Source organism: Pteropus medius, unplaced genomic scaffold (assembly GCF_902729225.1).
Source record: "Pteropus medius unplaced genomic scaffold, Ma_sr-lr_union100, whole genome shotgun sequence".
Lineage (NCBI taxonomy): Eukaryota > Metazoa > Chordata > Mammalia > Chiroptera > Pteropodidae > Pteropus > Pteropus medius.
The window spans coordinates 3246495-3263579 of record NW_024342469.1 but is presented as its reverse complement, the minus strand read 5'-3'; the positions used below and the strand labels follow the sequence as shown (position 1 = coordinate 3263579).

The 17085-nt window shown below is 33.1% G+C and overlaps 1 protein-coding gene and 1 non-coding gene across 3 annotated transcripts in view; one reads left to right on the top strand and one right to left on the bottom strand.

Annotated features, from left to right (window-relative positions):
- SMC1B (structural maintenance of chromosomes 1B) overlaps positions 1–17085 on the bottom strand; it is a 54239-nt gene that overhangs the window by 24856 nt on the left and 12298 nt on the right. For both annotated transcript variants that reach the window (XM_039863195.1, XM_039863196.1), the window contains exons 8-13: positions 15352–15434; positions 14568–14775; positions 11142–11327; positions 9275–9454; positions 4867–5013; positions 98–235 (exon numbers count right to left, since the gene is read on the bottom strand). In XM_039863195.1, the coding sequence (XP_039719129.1) occupies positions 98–235; positions 4867–5013; positions 9275–9454; positions 11142–11327; positions 14568–14775; positions 15352–15434 (942 nt within the window). The remainder of the gene's footprint in view (positions 1–97; positions 236–4866; positions 5014–9274; positions 9455–11141; positions 11328–14567; positions 14776–15351; positions 15435–17085) is intronic.
- On the top strand, positions 10977–11078 carry LOC120603045 (small nucleolar RNA U13). The gene has a single exon (XR_005652951.1). It is a non-coding gene; the product is annotated as a small nucleolar RNA U13 (small nucleolar RNA).

Below are 17085 nucleotides of genomic sequence, written 5' to 3'. Positions count from 1 at the left end.
TAAAGTGTAAAAATAATATGGTGCTATATAAATATAACTCCTGAAATTCTATGTTCTGGTTCTAATTTCTACAAAATTTTATGTAAATCTATATTACCCGGTAAAAAGCAGCAAGGTGCTTCTTTTTAATAATCTCCAGTTCACTTTGCGAATATTTGAGTCGTGTATGAGTTCCTTGTACTAGAGTCTGTATTTGTTTCAAATCGGCTTCCTTGCGAAGCATCTTCATTAAATCCTAAAGAGGAAGAGGATTATATGAGAACGTTTCGCAAAAGAAAAGCACTTTCACTTTTCAAAGTGCTTTCGTATGTCATAATTCATTGATGTTTTACATATAACCCTATCCACACTCCATCCTCCCTTCTTCTGGGCAGTTAAGAACTTAAGCCATCGGGAGTAATCAAGTAACCAAGACACCATACACCATATAGCTAACACACTTCCTAACAAGAAACAGGCATGAAAACTGAGGAATGGGAGTGTCTGTTCCACCCAAGGCACATAAATGGGATCACATGACAAATGCTGCCTTGCTTTTAGCGCTCCTGGTCTTTTTGCTCGCCTCCTTCATTCCCTTCGTCCTTCACCTACCCTATTACTTAACCGAACTAACTCTATAGTACATGTTCTGTATTTTTACTCCAAGTCCTTACAACATGAATACATTTGTATACATAGTCACCAGTATTGTTTTTTCAGTCTTATGTTGCAAATTTAGGATCATATTGAGCTTTTCTGCCTCCAGCTTCTCTCACCGTTACTCAAAAGTCAACCAATAAAGCTCTAAATTCATTCTTTTAAAGGCTGCATATTATTCCAGAGTGTGGCTGTACTACAATTGTTCAATTAGTCTCTAAATAATGGACATTCACTTTGTTTCCAGGTTTTTACCCCCACAAACAATGCAATAGATTCCCCAGAGTGAGATTGACGGGTCAAAGGTATTCATGTTATTTTAAAAGCTGGTGCCGATTGCTTCTCCAAAGGCTGTAACAATTCACATTTCTAGAAATAATGCGTGAGCATGTTTCTTTACATCTCCACCAGCATATATATTTTTCCAAGTCTTACTGATAGGTATGAAGTAATCTTAACTTAATTAATATTCCTCTGAGTACTATATTCTATATTGAGCACTTTTTCATGTTTACTTGCCAAATGGATTTCTTTCTCTGAACTGCCTAATTCTATCCTTTGCCCAGATGTTTCTATTATGGTTTCTCTCATGTCAATTTGTAAAAAGTTCTTTGATAGCACGGAACCTACAGCTTTTGTTTTAAACTTTTAAAAAATGTATACCATGGCTTGTATCCTCATTTAAAAATTATTTTACATTCAAGTTTTTAATCTGTAATTTATTTTTGTTATAATATGGGGCAAAAAGTTATTTTCTCTAGATGTACCAATACGTTTATTAAATTATCTTTTCCCCCACCAAACTCAAACATCATTTTGTTATATACTAAGTTGTCAAATATGCTAGGCTCTGTTTCTGGAATTCTTATTCTATTATTAGTCTGTCCCCTCCTATACCATATAACAACGACTTGATTACAATGGCTTTGCACAGTATTCTGTATGCTGGTAGGAGGAGGTCTATCTCACTCTCTTTTGTAGTATATTTTTTTACTAATCTCTGGAAATATTTTGTTTGTAAGAGTTAGGAAATCATTTATCAAATTAAAAAATCCTTGGTAGTATTTTAATTAAAACTGTGTTCAACTTATATATTAATTGGAAGACTTCTAACCCAAGAATATAGGATGTCTTTCCTTTCAGCTGTTATATACTTCAATAAGTTTTAGTTTTCTAAAAATAGTTACTGTGCCTTTATGTTTATATTTATTCCTACTGTGAGCATTTTTCCATTTTTACATGTTTTTTGCTAGTATAGAGGAAAACTACAGTTTTATTTACATAGCCCTCTCATCTTATTAAATTTGGTAGTTTTTAAGCTACAATCTTATTATGAGCAAAAAGTTAGTTTTTCTCTTCTTTTCAAGGATTTATACAAATTATTTCATTTTGTGTCTAACTATACTTACTATAACTTCCAAGTTAAAATTAAATAATAATGGTAATAGCAGATATCTATTTCCTGATTTTAACTAAAATGGTTTTAATGTATTACCACATAAGCAATTATTTCTGTTAGTTTTAGATATAAGCTATTTATTTTATCTAAATAATTTCCACCAATTACTCTTTCACTTAGTACTTTAATCAGGACTAGCTGCTAAATATTATCAAATCCCATTCTACATAAGATCAAGTTTTTTCCCTGTCTTCAACTTGTTAATGTAATGGGTTATGTTGATCATTCAACTATTAAAACACCCATGTATTCTTGGAAAAAATCCTATTCAGTCAGGTGTATTTTTATTTCATTACATTGCTGAATTCTGTATACTGATATTTAATTTAGAAATTATGCCTTTATATTCACAAGCGAAGACTTAGTTTTATTTTTGTAGTATCTTCATAATATTTGATATTAAAGTTATACTAACTTTTTAAAATAAACTGGGAAGTTCCAGCTTTTTCTATAATCTAGAATGGCTTAAATAGCATGAGAATTGTATTAGATAGAACTCAGCTGTAAGCCTATCTGGTCCTATAGTCTTTTTTTTTAATTGTGCTAAAATACACATAACAAAATTTACCATCTTTACCATTTTTAAGTAGTAATCTCCCCCAAAACCCAAGCCGTCACTCATACTTGGCCGTCCACTAGATTCAGGTGAGACACAGGTGGGAGTTCAGCATAGACATGGGTAGGAAATCAGATTCACTCCAAGTTACCACTTTCCTAGAACTTTCTCTGTGCCTAGGACTAAATTTGTGAAGTCTTTAAAAAGTTGAATATTTCCACACCTTTGACCAAAACATAAAATGTGGTCTTACGCTTACAGAAAATGATTAAAATTAGTTGAGTTAATTGTGCCAGAATATTTCCTTGAACTAAAAACTGGTCATTTGTATACATAAAGAAAGCTAAATAGGAAAAAAATAATCTGAAAGCATTCTACTGATTTAGTATCTATTAAAGTTGACATTTCAAGAAACATGGATTACAATATTCAACCAATGATACTTGATAAGATGGCAAGTCAGTTGCCAAAAATAAAGCTCAGTCCCTAGTCGTCAACATGAATTCCAAATACATAAACAAATATAAATGTTAACTACATAAAAGCGTTAGAAGGAAACATTATTAAATTAATGTTTCCTTTTGAGATCTTCAGAAAGAATAAGGTCTTTCTAAGCATGACATTAAAATCCGGAAGTTATGAAAGATTAATAAATTTGGCTACATAAAGATTAAAAACGCATGCATGACAGAAATTCAAATGTCAAACAAATTCTGAACAATAACAAGGAATAAATTTTTGATACATATAACAACATGAATCTCAACAGCATTAAGCTAAATGAATAAAGCATTACAGAAAAGACTACTTACTGTATGGTTCTATTTATATGAAATTCTAAAAGAGAAAAAGCTATAATGATAGACTGGGTTGTCAGGATCTAGAGGGCCGGGGAGGGGACTGACTACAAAGGAATTTTGGGGGTTGTTGAAAATGTTCTATCCTGACTGTAGTGGTGGTTACACAGCTACCTATATTTGTCAAAACTTACTGAATCATACACTTAAAATTAGTGACTGTTATTGTATATAAATTATACCCTAATAGAGCTGACAAAAAAATTCAAACAAACATATGACTGAGGACTAATTTACTTATACAAATAATTCTTAAAGCAGATAATAAAATAACAACCTAATAGAAAAGTGTGCACAGGAAATAAGCAGTTTGCAGAAGAAAATATCATAAAAAAAACCCAAAACACATGAAGAAATGCTCACCCTCAGTTATAATTTAAGAAATGCAATTTTTTTTTTTTTTTTTACTAATGAGGTTGGCAAATAATATTTAGTGTTGCAATCTAGGGACTCAGACATGCTCCTACAGATTTTCTTTTGATCAGAATTTAGTAATATTTATCAACGTTTTAAATGAACGTATCCTTAGACCCAGAAACTCCACATGTAGGAATTCATCTTAGAGATATATTCATATAAACAAATACATAATAATAATGACAACAAACATTTATATAGTGCTTACATACACATTTTTTAAAGCATTTTGTCTGGGTTATCCGACTTTATCCTTAAAATAACCCTCAAAGGAAGGTACTTTTATTACTCCCATTTTACAAATGGAAAAACGAAGGTACAAAGCGGTTAGGTGCCTTGTAAAGTTATACTGCTAGTAAGTGGCAGAGCCAGGATGAAAACTCAGGCAGTGTTGCCTACCAAATTCATACTCTTAAGTAGTATGTTATTCTCCCTCTCTAAAGAATGTTTAATGCTGCAACATTTGTAATAGCAAAAAATGAAATGTCCATTTTTGGAGATTTGTTAAATAAATAAAATCTATGCAATAAAATATCAGGTAGGATTCATTAAAAATAAAATGGTTCTCTATATGCTAAAATGAAAACATGAAAAAATAAATATATAAATAAAATGAAAATATGTCCAGATTATGATATTAATGAAAAAGTGGTTGCAAATACTATTTATAGCAAAAGTCTTTTACAAAACAAATAGGAAAATAATACATATACCTGCATACGCAGAGAAAATTTCCAGAGGCTATGCACTAAACTGTGTTTAGCAAATACTACTGAAATACAGCATGGGTAAGGAAAAGATTTTTATTTTTACTTTATTCCATTCTGCATTATTTGAATTTTTAAGAACTAGAGGCATGATACTTTCATTACCAAAATTTTTTAGTTTAAATACACAATTATTCTACTTAACATTCTACAACTTTTACAACATGGATTTACCTTTAATTCTTGTGTTAGCTGGGTTCTTCTGTCTCTTAAATTCTTTAACTCTTTCTCATCCCAGCATCTAGCCTTGTATTTTAAGTCACTTGACCCTCCGGAAATCACCCCAGATTTTAAAAATAATGTTCCATCAAGAGCTACTGTCTGTAAAATTAAAAAATATTTTACCGTGAAGAAATGTACATAAAAACAGGACATAATAAGGCAATTTTTATAGCTGAGAAAAACCTAGCTTATGAAGGACACCAACCACTAAACCACAAATACAAAACCCTGTTTTGCTAGGGCCCAAAGCAATTCTAGACAATTAAAAAGGTTCAAAATAAATTGTATAGTAGTTCCAAACGTCTTCAACATTAAGAAAAAATTAAGAATATTTATATTTAATATAAAATAGTTTTACATGATATACTCCTGTATTTTGAAGAATTTGACATCACATGTCAATGGTGTATTACAAAAACAGCCTTAGTAGGTTTAGCATCCCAAAAATAACACATTCTCCAAAATGGATATGAAACTGGGACTGAGAAAAAAATTTAAATGGAGTCAAAGATATAAAATAGCTTGAAGTTATAGTCCTTAAGTAAGCATATTGTTTTATGGAATAAATAAAAGTAATTCTCAGGGTTTTGTAAATGTTTCTAATTAGTCAAAGCAGGAGACCACCAGTGGAAGACTAAAACTACGTAATGTGAGCTGATAAAAAAAAGCCAACAAAAAGGAGTCTCATTTATTCCCTCATTCAAACAAACATTCCCTGAGTGACCACTGTTTGAGGCATTTTATACTGGGAACTGAAGTGGCCAAAGGGAGTGAGATATGTTTTTGACTCTCAGAGAGTCATGCTACTAGGAAAAAGTAACATATAAACATATCACAGTATAAAGTGATAAGAAGATAGACGTAAACTCAGAGTAATCTAGATGCATAATTCTGAGAGGTTCTAACAAAGCCTGGAGGTCCACAGACTTCCTGAGGAGGTGAAAGCTATCATCCTATCTTATCAGAGACACTAGTTAGGATTAAATTAATTACACTTATCAGAAAACTTAGTTGATTTCTCTCTCACAATTACAGAAGTAAGCACGCCAGGGTCTATATGGCAGCTGCATATATACAGCATAATATCCACTAGATCTTCCCAGGGTATGGTTGCCATACACAGGAACTAAAATCCAAGCTGGTCAAACATCTATGGCCATGTTTTTAACTATCATGTTACATGCCCTCTTCAATTCTAAAATCACAGTGGGCAAACAATTTATAAAATTATGGATCTTAGGTTTTTTTCAGTAGTGTCTATGTTTATTAAAAAATGTTTTCCTAAAAGTAAATGTAGTCTCAAATAGCCTATTTTCATTACATTTACAGTTAAATTCCTATTCTGGAAGCACCATATTTTTATTTCCAGACTACAATTTATTTATAGCTTATATTAGTTGCTCAGTATTGTAATCCCATGCCAACCTTAGGGGTCACTTTCCTGAAAAATACTTTGGCTGACACAATGGGGATCTCATATAAAATAAAGAGTTGGAGAAAGTTTTAAATAGTATTAAATAAAAGTTCTAGAGAGTACGGGCTGCATAAAAAATTAATTCTTTGCATCAAAAACTTTGTGGAATAACCAACCATTCCACTGAACCAACTTCAGCTGTTTTAAGAAATATTGTTTCAGTGTTATAAGCTATTAAGGTATTCTCCTACAATTTTTGTGTTATATAGATTATACATATTTTTAAAGCTGCCTTTCACTGGCATGAAAAATATACTTTAACATTTTCCTTTACTTCTAAATGGGTAAGATATTCACATGTTCAAAATCCAAAAGATACAAAAGGGTACCGAGGGGCATCTCCCCACAAAGAAGTGTCAAACATTTGATGTTGATCAATCTGAAAGGTGAAAATAGTATTTTGTTGTACTTTTAGTGGGCATTTCCCATATTTTTGGTACAAGTTTTCATATTTAAGAGCAATTACATTCTTTTTATGAAAATAAGTTTGTTCATATCTTTTGTTCACTCTTCTATATTTTTGTTCTTTTTCTTATTGATTTGTAGGCAAATTTACTGTTTACTATGAATTGCAAATATCTTCCCTGATTGCCATGTCTTTTGATTTTGTTTATGGTAGTTTTTGCCATGCAGAAATTTTTTTATGTTTATGTAAATTTATTCATCTTTTAAATAGCTTTTGGGATTTTTGTCATATTACAAAGGTATTACTATCTGAGATTAAAAATAAAATTTCCCATGGTTTCTCTAAGTACCCTTATAGTTTCATTTTTATGTTTACATTTCTAATCCATATGGAATGTAATTTGATATAAGGTATGAAGTTTAGATTCAGTTATATTTTATTCCAGATGGTACCCAGTTTTTACAAATTACTGTATACTACATTTTTATTCTTTCTTGTTTAATATGTGTAACCCTTGGAAAAAATGATCTTTTCACAAATTATCCAGCTAATGATATTTTTCTAGGTCTGATTTTTGCTATGCCATATTAAAAGGTCAAAGCATAAATAGATCTGTCTACATATGTTTTACTTAGAGTAACAACCATCCAGTCTATGGGAAGAGGAAGCAAATAACTGTTTCTCTGGTTAAGAGGAATAAATAGAATAATCACATGTATTTAAAAAGACCAGATCAAAAAAAATTTTTTACATAAATTTAAAAAATATTTTTAAATTGAGTTATAAAAGTCTTGATCAAATTATAGTTAGCAGATCTGCTATAATTTATATTATGTAGTTTATATATACTCTACGTAGTTTATAAACTAAACCAAATATCATTTTGTGATGTCACTTGCAGTGTTTGAATTAAAAAATTTTAAAATATGGTATCAAGTTTAGGAAAAAATAGGAAGTCCACGGAAAACCAAAAGCACAGATTGAAGACATCAGATAATATCTGTGAAAATGTGACATCTATCCAAATGTTTTATGCATCCTAAAGCACAGAGAAAATTCTTTATGTGGAATAATAATAGGAAGAAGATAAAACCCCTAGAATATACTTAAGATACAAATGACAAAGCTAGTTAAAATTTTGAAATAATGATAAGAACAAGATATAGCCTAAAGGGGTAAGTAAGGCTTTCATCTTACTGTGAATAGATATAAACCATTAATATTTATTGAATGAAAGAAAGAATAAACAGTCTTATCTTCATGTGACTTCTTTAAACTGACTACACAAATCTTCAAAAATCAATTTTACAAAATATATTTTACAAATATACAAAAATAAATTTTAGCATAATTAGGTAGCAAAATAAGATAGCTTAGTAGCTCACTTATTGTATCTCCTTAAATTTAATATATAGAAATCAATGACAGTGATTACTAAGACTATGATTACATTATCATTAAGATTATTATTGACAGAAGTACTAAAATATGAGTTAATCATGTTAGACGGACAATAAATTTAATATTGAAAATTACTACATTTCATAAGAATAGCCTCTTTTGTGTTAATTTGCAATACTAGACATTCCAGATCAAATGTTTTAATTACTAGTAAATAAAAAAATGACTACTACTTTTTGAAAGTTATTTGCTAGGCACTATAATAGAATTTTGCATGCTATTACTTAATTTAATCCTTTTAACTCTATGAAACACGTACTATTATTTCCCCAATATTAGATGAAAAAAACTAAAATTAGAGGTTAAAACTTGTCTAAAGTCACATAATTAATTACCAAGTAGCATCACTGGTCTTACTTCATAGCTTATGCCCTTAGGTACTCTGTAACGCTTCATCACAAATGTAGTTTTTAAAAAAACTGTCAGATAATCTGAGGAATTAAACATTGCTTAACTAAATACAAACTCTAATCAACTGAGACTAAAGTAATATTTATTTTTAAAACCAAAATTATTTCCTTGAGAGATTAGTATTCAGTAACCTCATTTCAGTTGTTTATTTCTATAACTTCAAATGTGTTAAAACCTTGAATGTGTAAAAGGAGAGCTGTATCTCCATTAAGCTACGAAAGAATTAACCCAGATTATAAAATAAGCGCCTAAAATCTTTGCTGACATTCACAAACACATGTACTATATATGTAAATGCAAGGAATATTGAGATTGAGCAAAGACATTTATTATATGAAAAGTAAAAAATAAACTGCTTTAAAGTATTATTATAATAAATCTAATTTCCAAAATATAATTTATGATCTTGGGAAATGCTACAGAAGTTAGTTTTCTTTAAAATTCAACTGAACATTATAAAAACTACTGAAGCCATTACCATCTTAGGTTCTATGTTTTTTGTCCTTATTAAAAGAGTTATATGAAAGCATTTACGTTTGTGTGTATAAGATGTTAGTCTTACAAATACTGCTTCAAATTATCCAAAAGTGCGGTCTAAAGCCTCTTACTTTCCGTCTTTCAGGTCCATTGAATGCAATGTGCCTTGCTTCTTCCACAGTCTCACAAACAAGGCCATTTCCACACACAAACTGAATTACTTTCTTCAGCTGAGGAAACTGAGTCTTTATGACATCAATCACCATTTTACAGCCTTTAATCTCCCGTAATCTTTCATTGATGGGCTTGATCTAAAAGGTTTAAAAAGTAGTTAATGTATTAGATATGTTAAAATAAAAATCAAATACTCAGGACATTCTCAAAAAATGTATATAAGCACGACAGTGAGAGATTAATAGTATGCACTTATATACAATAAAAGTTTGACAAGAACCTGATGAACCATATCCCACCATTGGCTCATGTAGTATTTATTAAAGTATACTCACCAAAAGCCAGAAACAGTAATTTCCAGATCCAACTCTGTCACTAACGAGCTGAGACAAAGCAATTTATGAGAAGTGCTCTGTGCTCTCAAAATCTTATGGTCTGGTGGGGGATCATACCCATTTACATATGTGTCAAAAGAGTGACACATATGAAACATCATGAAATTCAAAGTCATTTTAGATTTAAATGATCAGAAAAACTTTCGTACCTTCTTTGATATGACATTTAAATTGGGTCTATAAATAGATCAAAAAAGTATCTGCAATGTATTACTGAAAAACAGCAAGTATGATCACATTTTTGTAAAACAAAACCCTAAAGACAACCAAAATGTGTATAATATGTATATATTTGGGAGTATATATTTATACAAATTTGTATGTATGGAAGCAATCTAAATTAAGGAATTCAGCACTGAGGAGAGGTAAGAATATTTCCTTTATAATCTTCTGTATTAAATTTTTAAAAAATGAGTGTGCCTTGAAAAAAATCTTAAGCATGAAATAAGTAAAACAGGATTTTAACAGACAGATGAACTAGGTTAAGTAGTTTTAGTGGGCAGAAGGTATAAGCAAAAGGCGTGTCTGAACCATTAGCACCCAGCTAGCATCTGCTGAGCCCCTTCTCTGCAACACGCACTGTGCTAGGTACTCTCCCTGTAGCGATGCTTTGCAATAATCTAATAAGGTAAGGACTACTTCCTCCACTTCACAGATGAGGAAACTGAAGCTCAGGAAAATTAAGAACAGTTTGTGAGAACCAATTAAAAGTAGGACTGAGGTCAGTTCAAGCCTAGGGCATGTGCTCTTAACCACTGTGCACACTCCCTGCAGCTCAGGGTCTTGAAAGTGTGACAGAGAAAAAAAATCCCTGAAGGATATCAGTCGCGACAATGACAGAGTTCCTGTGTCAGGAATTTCGACTCTGGGTACTTTCAGGCCTCTCAATACACACCTCAAGGCTCAAAACAGCCTGCTCCACCAAAGGCTGACACATTGCTTCCTGGACCACATATTTACAGTCGAGACTCTGGGCTGGCATTTCATCAACACGCCGTACGTCTTACCCATCTCCTACTCTTTGCTATTGAATAAAACAAATTGCTGGCTAGTAGGCCAGAGCAATGTCCTCAAAATCATCAAGGTAGAATTATGGCAAAACCAGATATTGAAGAAATGATAGCATCTACTTGATATTATTTTTTGCCTGCTAATACACTAACACCAGCCTCTTGAGTGACTGACAGGCACACAAGCTATGATTTTTTTCAATCGCTACCATAGTTTTAGGCAATAAAGACATACTTTAAAAGACAAGATTTTGATCCTTTTATAGTTCATAAGCATGATGATTAAGTGTTCATGCTCTTGTGAGATGTGTGTCCCTCAAACCTGGTTATGACATCGGCGCATTACCTGTCTGACGTAAAAAAAAAATAAACAACAAAATTTTATCACTACTAAATACTAAGTATTAGAAATTTCTTACATCAAGGTAATCTAGAGCAAGGAATGTCTCGGGCTCAGCTCTTTCTTCCTTCAGAAATCGAATACAGTCTCTTGCTACCTTTTCAGAGGTTACAACGATGGCAATCATGTACCGGCCAAAAAGCTTAGTAACAGCCAACTGGTATTTCTTATGAATAGGATGACAAAGGTCAAGGAGTCTTCCAAACTTAGGTTTAAAAAAAAAAAAGAGAGAGAGAATAACAAATATATTAGTGAGGAACAATTCATTTTTTTCCAATGTAACAAAGCAACGTAAACTAGAAACTAATTTTGTAAAATTATAAACATCGGAATTTAACAGAGTCTCATTCAAATGGACGGAAGTTTCTTTATGAAATATCCATAAAGTGTCACACTTTATTTAAAAAAAGAGTAATGAAGAGGGGCTAGTTTCACCAAGGTATTAAAATATCTTACAAAGCCACAATAATTCAATAGTATTTATCTATCCCCTTGTTTACTAAATAAGAATCCATGAGGACCCCCCACCACTGCATGCAGGTACTAAGCTAGGTGTCTAGATGCTGGGTAAACAACCGGACGAAACAGATACTCTCTGACCTTACAGAGCTTTTAGCCTAGTAGGGGGGAAAGGGTATGAATAATCGGTTATTATACACATGCACAAAACAGTTATAACAGACACTGTGATAAAGCACAGAGCACTGAGAGTATACGACAGGAACCAGGTTGACCTGAGAAGTCAGGGAAGGTTTCTCACGAATAAGTGGTATTAGAGCTCTGAAGATTGGTCAAGAATTAATTAGCCTGAAATTCAAAAAGTTTACTTAAGAATGTCAGAATGGCAACTGTTCTGTAACCATGCTCCCTGGAATATCTGAAGAGTCAATTTCGTAACTTTAGATTCTTTCTTCATTTGCTAGGTTCTACTTCAGGAGTACCAATTTCTTATTTGATCGTGATTGTCTTTAATATTGATTATCCTGCTTTGTTTTTTTCTTCTCCATTCACCTGTGACTATAGTAGTCCCCCTCTGTGTTGTCGCCTTCATGGTTTCAGTTACTGTGGTCGACCACAGTCTGAAAATATTAAATGGAAAATTCCAAAAATAAATGATTCGATAAACAATTCATAAATTTTAAATTGCACACCATTAGTCACGTAGCAGCCATCTCGATGATGATCGGATCGACTGGTGGGACTGCGGTGCTTGTGTTCGAGTCACCCTTATTTTACTTCACAGTCGCCCCACAGCGCAAGCGTAGTGATATTGGCCATTCCGATGTGCCAAAGAGAAGCTAAAAAGTGCTTTCTTTAAGTGAAAAGGTGGAAGTTCTAGACTTAATAAGGAATGAAGAAAAAAAATAAAACTGTGCTGAGGATGCTAAGATCTACACTAAAAACAAATCTTTTATCAGTGAAATTATGAAGGGAAAAAAAAAATTTGTGTGCTACTTTTGCTGTCACACCTCAAACTACGAAAGTTCCAGCCACAGTGTGTGATAAGTGGTAAGATGAAAAGGCATTAAATTTGTGGGCAGAAGACACAAATTTACTGAAGAAATCCATATCCATATCTCCATATACATCTATCTATCCCTCACATATACACAGGGTTTGGCACCATCTGCCTGTTCGGGTGTCCCCGGGCGTCTTGGAGTGGATTCCCGTGGACGAGGGAGGACAACTGTAACTCAAGCCCTACTCCGAGGGCAGCACTGCTCAGCTGTGTAACCCATTCCTCGCTACTTGCAATTTATTAGTTCAGTAATGTTTCTTCTTAATTTTTCTTAGTTGTATATTTTACTTTTCATTTTATTGTTTTAGCTCATATGAGTCTAGTTTTATGAATTCAAGCTCTTATTGTCCATAGTACGAAACACGTATGGGGAATTTTGTTCGGTAACCTTCTTCCAGACTAGTCTTTGACTTCTAAATGCTTTTAAAATCATTTTTCTATTATTATATGTACCTATAGCTGCCATAGCAATTCTTTTCACCTCGCTTGTGTTTAATGTGGACAGCTCTGTTCAGACCTTTTATTTGCTGTGGATAACGTTTTCGATTGCCTCACTTAGAACTGAGATGGTTATCTCCTCTGAGTACCAGCTGATGGAGTATTTTCTGTTTTACCTCCCAGGTATTTTCCGATCTATTTCCTATGATCTAAGGGCTTAGAGGACAGGGGCAAGTGAGAGCTGAGCTAAGGCTCTGCATATGCTTTGTTTGAATATCTGAGTTTTGCTCTTTCTTCTGAGTTTTAATTAATAGTCCATATTAAGGTTCCTTTACCTTGGGGGAAGAGGACAGATCCTATTTTGGGGGGAAGGCTTTGAAATGGCTTTCAATTTAATGAGTTCTCAAGACTTCATTTTTATCTAAGAGCATCAGAGGTTCATATTCTCTGATCCACAGTTTTAATCAAAAGGAAACAAATAGACATGAATTTGCTTCTTGCTATATTAAGGGATACTAAATGAGATGTTTCAGGAATTAATTTATCCGTTTGCCTTCTGCAGAGTTAAAAATAAGGATTGCTATACTTCATTTTTTAAAAAATCCTGGGCTATTATCATTTTCTGAAGTTTACGGCATTAGATGTATGAGCCCCTTTCCTTGTTTGGTTGTTGAACTAGGTTTTTAAAACTAGTTTTTGTCCTTTTGTTTGGTACTGGGGAAAGGATTCTGTGACCAAGCCTTATTCCTCCATCATTATCTAAAAGTCAAGACCAACATTTAAGAGTCAGAAAGTCAGAAGAGGTGGCCAGAAAGGAGGAAAACCACGAGAGTGTGGCATCATAAAGGCCAAAGGGCAGGTGTTTCAAAGCAGAGTTAAGTGGCTAACTGCCAAATGCTGAAAATAGGCCACGTTGAAATAAGGGCTGCACAGTGTACACTGGGATTAGGGACAAGAGAGTGAGATGCCAGACTCCAATACCAAAAGAAATAATTTTGTGAAGTTGACACCCTAAGCAACAGATTAGATATTACTGTATTGGGGCTAATGAAATACACTAGCAATACTGGATGCACAGTCAGATTTAGAGAACAAAACTTCATTGTTATAAAATCATGCCAATGATGTCTATTGAAAATAGAATTAAAAAAAATTGAAACCATGAAGAATATGAGGTTTGAGGATATTTGTCTGGAGCGGGGCAGACTACTTCACAGTACCCATGTCCTTTGGGGATACTGGCCATAACTTGGACTTTCTGTGTAACATGTTTATGTCAATGTTTCTCCCCAATAATCATTTATCTATAATACTACTGGAAGTTACTTACATTTTACCCCAATTATTTACTATTATATTTTAAATATAAATAATTTAAAACAAAACTTAAAACTTTCTGAAATAATTCTGCTTCCATATAATAACACTTTTAATCCCAAATAAAAAAGTTTAACCTTTTTGTTTAAATTAACTATTCATTCTAATTACCACAGAATCTGGGTAAAGTCTTTTAAGGTGTTCCAGAACTTCTGCTCTCTTCTTCTGACGTTTCCCCTCATGGTTATCAATGCCAGCATTTTGCAGTTCACTTCTAATAAGAGTCATCTCTTCATTAATTTCAGAAATTCTTGATTTTGTTTTTTCAATTTCACCCACTAGGGTTTCCTCTTGCTGTTTCTTCTCCTTCAAGCAATCGCTACATAACAACAACATAAATTATATGGTAAAAAGAAAAACCAAATTTAGGAATTACAAAATACCATATAGTCGGGTCTGGCACCGCAGGGGAATGGAATAGTGCTCTATCAATTTTAAATGATGAAAAATGCAATAAAATACATCCAGTATCAAACTTGGGCAAAAGGGATTTTGATCATTCTTTGTTGACTCAAAAGATACGTATTTCTAAATACTGACAAAGGACAGATGACTATAACCAGAGCAATCACCATGAGCTTAATAATAATAAATGCCAATTTAAAAAATTCTTAGTGGTAGAATACTTAGGTTGTACTAGTTTTTATGACATAACTTTTATTATAAAATATCAATACCAAAAGAGAGTTTTAAGTTTCACTACTGGAAAATATTTAACACTTAAATATTTTATTTATGTCGTTAAGTACAATTTTAATTATCTACAATGACATGAAAACAATGGAATAAAAACACTGTTATACTATGAAAGCATTTATTTGATGAATATACCACAAATATACCAGATCCTTGAAAATTAGAAAACCGCAAGGAATATTTTTTTTACTATACCTACATGCACGTTTTTGAATACTCCTCCAACTTCTCTATTCGTTTTTTATGATCTTCTATTTGTTCTTTTATTTGTTTTAGATTTTCCTAAAGTAGGAAATGAAACCTAAAATCAATTATAGCAACTCAATACAAATAAAATTGATTATTTCTTACTATATGCTTAGAACTTACTGTAATATCTTTAGTTGTTCTAAATTTGAAATATATCAAATGTAACCATAAAAAAATACTCACAAAAGCAAATTTTAATTTTGAAAAGCTAGGATGGTGTAGTTTTGAAGTTACAAGAATTGAGGTTCAAATCCTGGTACCACCATTTACTAGATATCTTACCTCCAGGAGTCTACTCCAGTAAACTCAAACTCCACGGGATTATTTTCAAATATCTATACACAGTCTTATCTGTCCCTCAAACTAATTCATTTCATAAATATTTATTTACTGGCTAGGCTACCATGTGCTAGGGACTAGAGATAAAATAAAGAAGGAGACAGAGCCCCTGCTCTCAAGGGCCAAGGTCTGGGGGGAGAGACGACTGTCATCCCAGTGGAGTTGCTTAGTGTTATATCAGTTTAGGAACATATAAGGCATCTGTAGGCTTGTGGGAGGAGGGCTTCACACAAGTGTTGCTCCATTCACATTATCACCCAATCCAAGGACAGTGGTGGTCTCCAATTGGTGTCATGTCTTTAACCTTTCCCCCGTCTAATTCATCCTGTGCACTATAGCAACATTAATCTGTCTCATTCCATTACTATGTACACTAAAACTAGAAGTGTACAAAAGTAAAAACAAAAACACAATTCTTTTTCAGTGTACGATATCAGTAAAGACAAGAAATACCAAAGTTTCCAAATGGAAAGGAATTAACATTTTCTGAAGATAATATCTCATTTTACTCATTTATCACACAAATTCACTGAACAAACATCTGCGCTAGGTGCCAGAGTCATAAAAATAAGCAAGACACAGTTCATTTTCTCTAGGAACTCACACATTTTGAAATTAGAATCCCCACATTGAAATGTTAATATCTCACTTAAGAATTCCATTCAGAGAAGAAAGAAACGAGATTAGTTAATGAGGAACACAGAGTTTAGTCAACTGGAAACACCTGCCTCTGCCTTTCCTCTGGCCACTCCCAGGGCCTGTGTCATGCCAGATGGGCTCCTTTGTGGTCACTACCTCACATGCCAGGTAGGTCTCTTAGGGATCACCACCTGTTATGCACAGCTTAGATTGAAGAATAGGCTTTCCTGTAGAAAATGTAAAAGGCCACGGCCGTCATCCCACAGGGAGGTGTGTCAGGGCCTGGGTGCCCTGCTGGACACAGACTAGGAGAAAACCAGACTGCTTTGGTACCAGGCATTCTGGATTTGAGATGCCAGCTGATCATGCTGGTCGTCTGGGAAAACCAAGCACTGCCCACCACCTAGCGATTTCTCATCTTTCCACCCAGACATGTTATTGCCTCCTCTACCAGTGTTTTTGTATTCAAAAGACAACAGCAATTCAATCAACACATATTGACATCTACTAAGTACAAGGTTTACAACAGATGCTATTATGAACTCTGCCTTTAAGAGGCTTCCAGTCTAGCAGAGTTATACCCACTAACTGTACTTTTCCTTCAATTTGATAAAAAAAATCCCTTAGATACAGATTAAGAATGTGATTAGATAAGGAAGAAATTATTTTCAGGGTTTTTTTGATGGGATGGGTAGAAAAGGCAAGC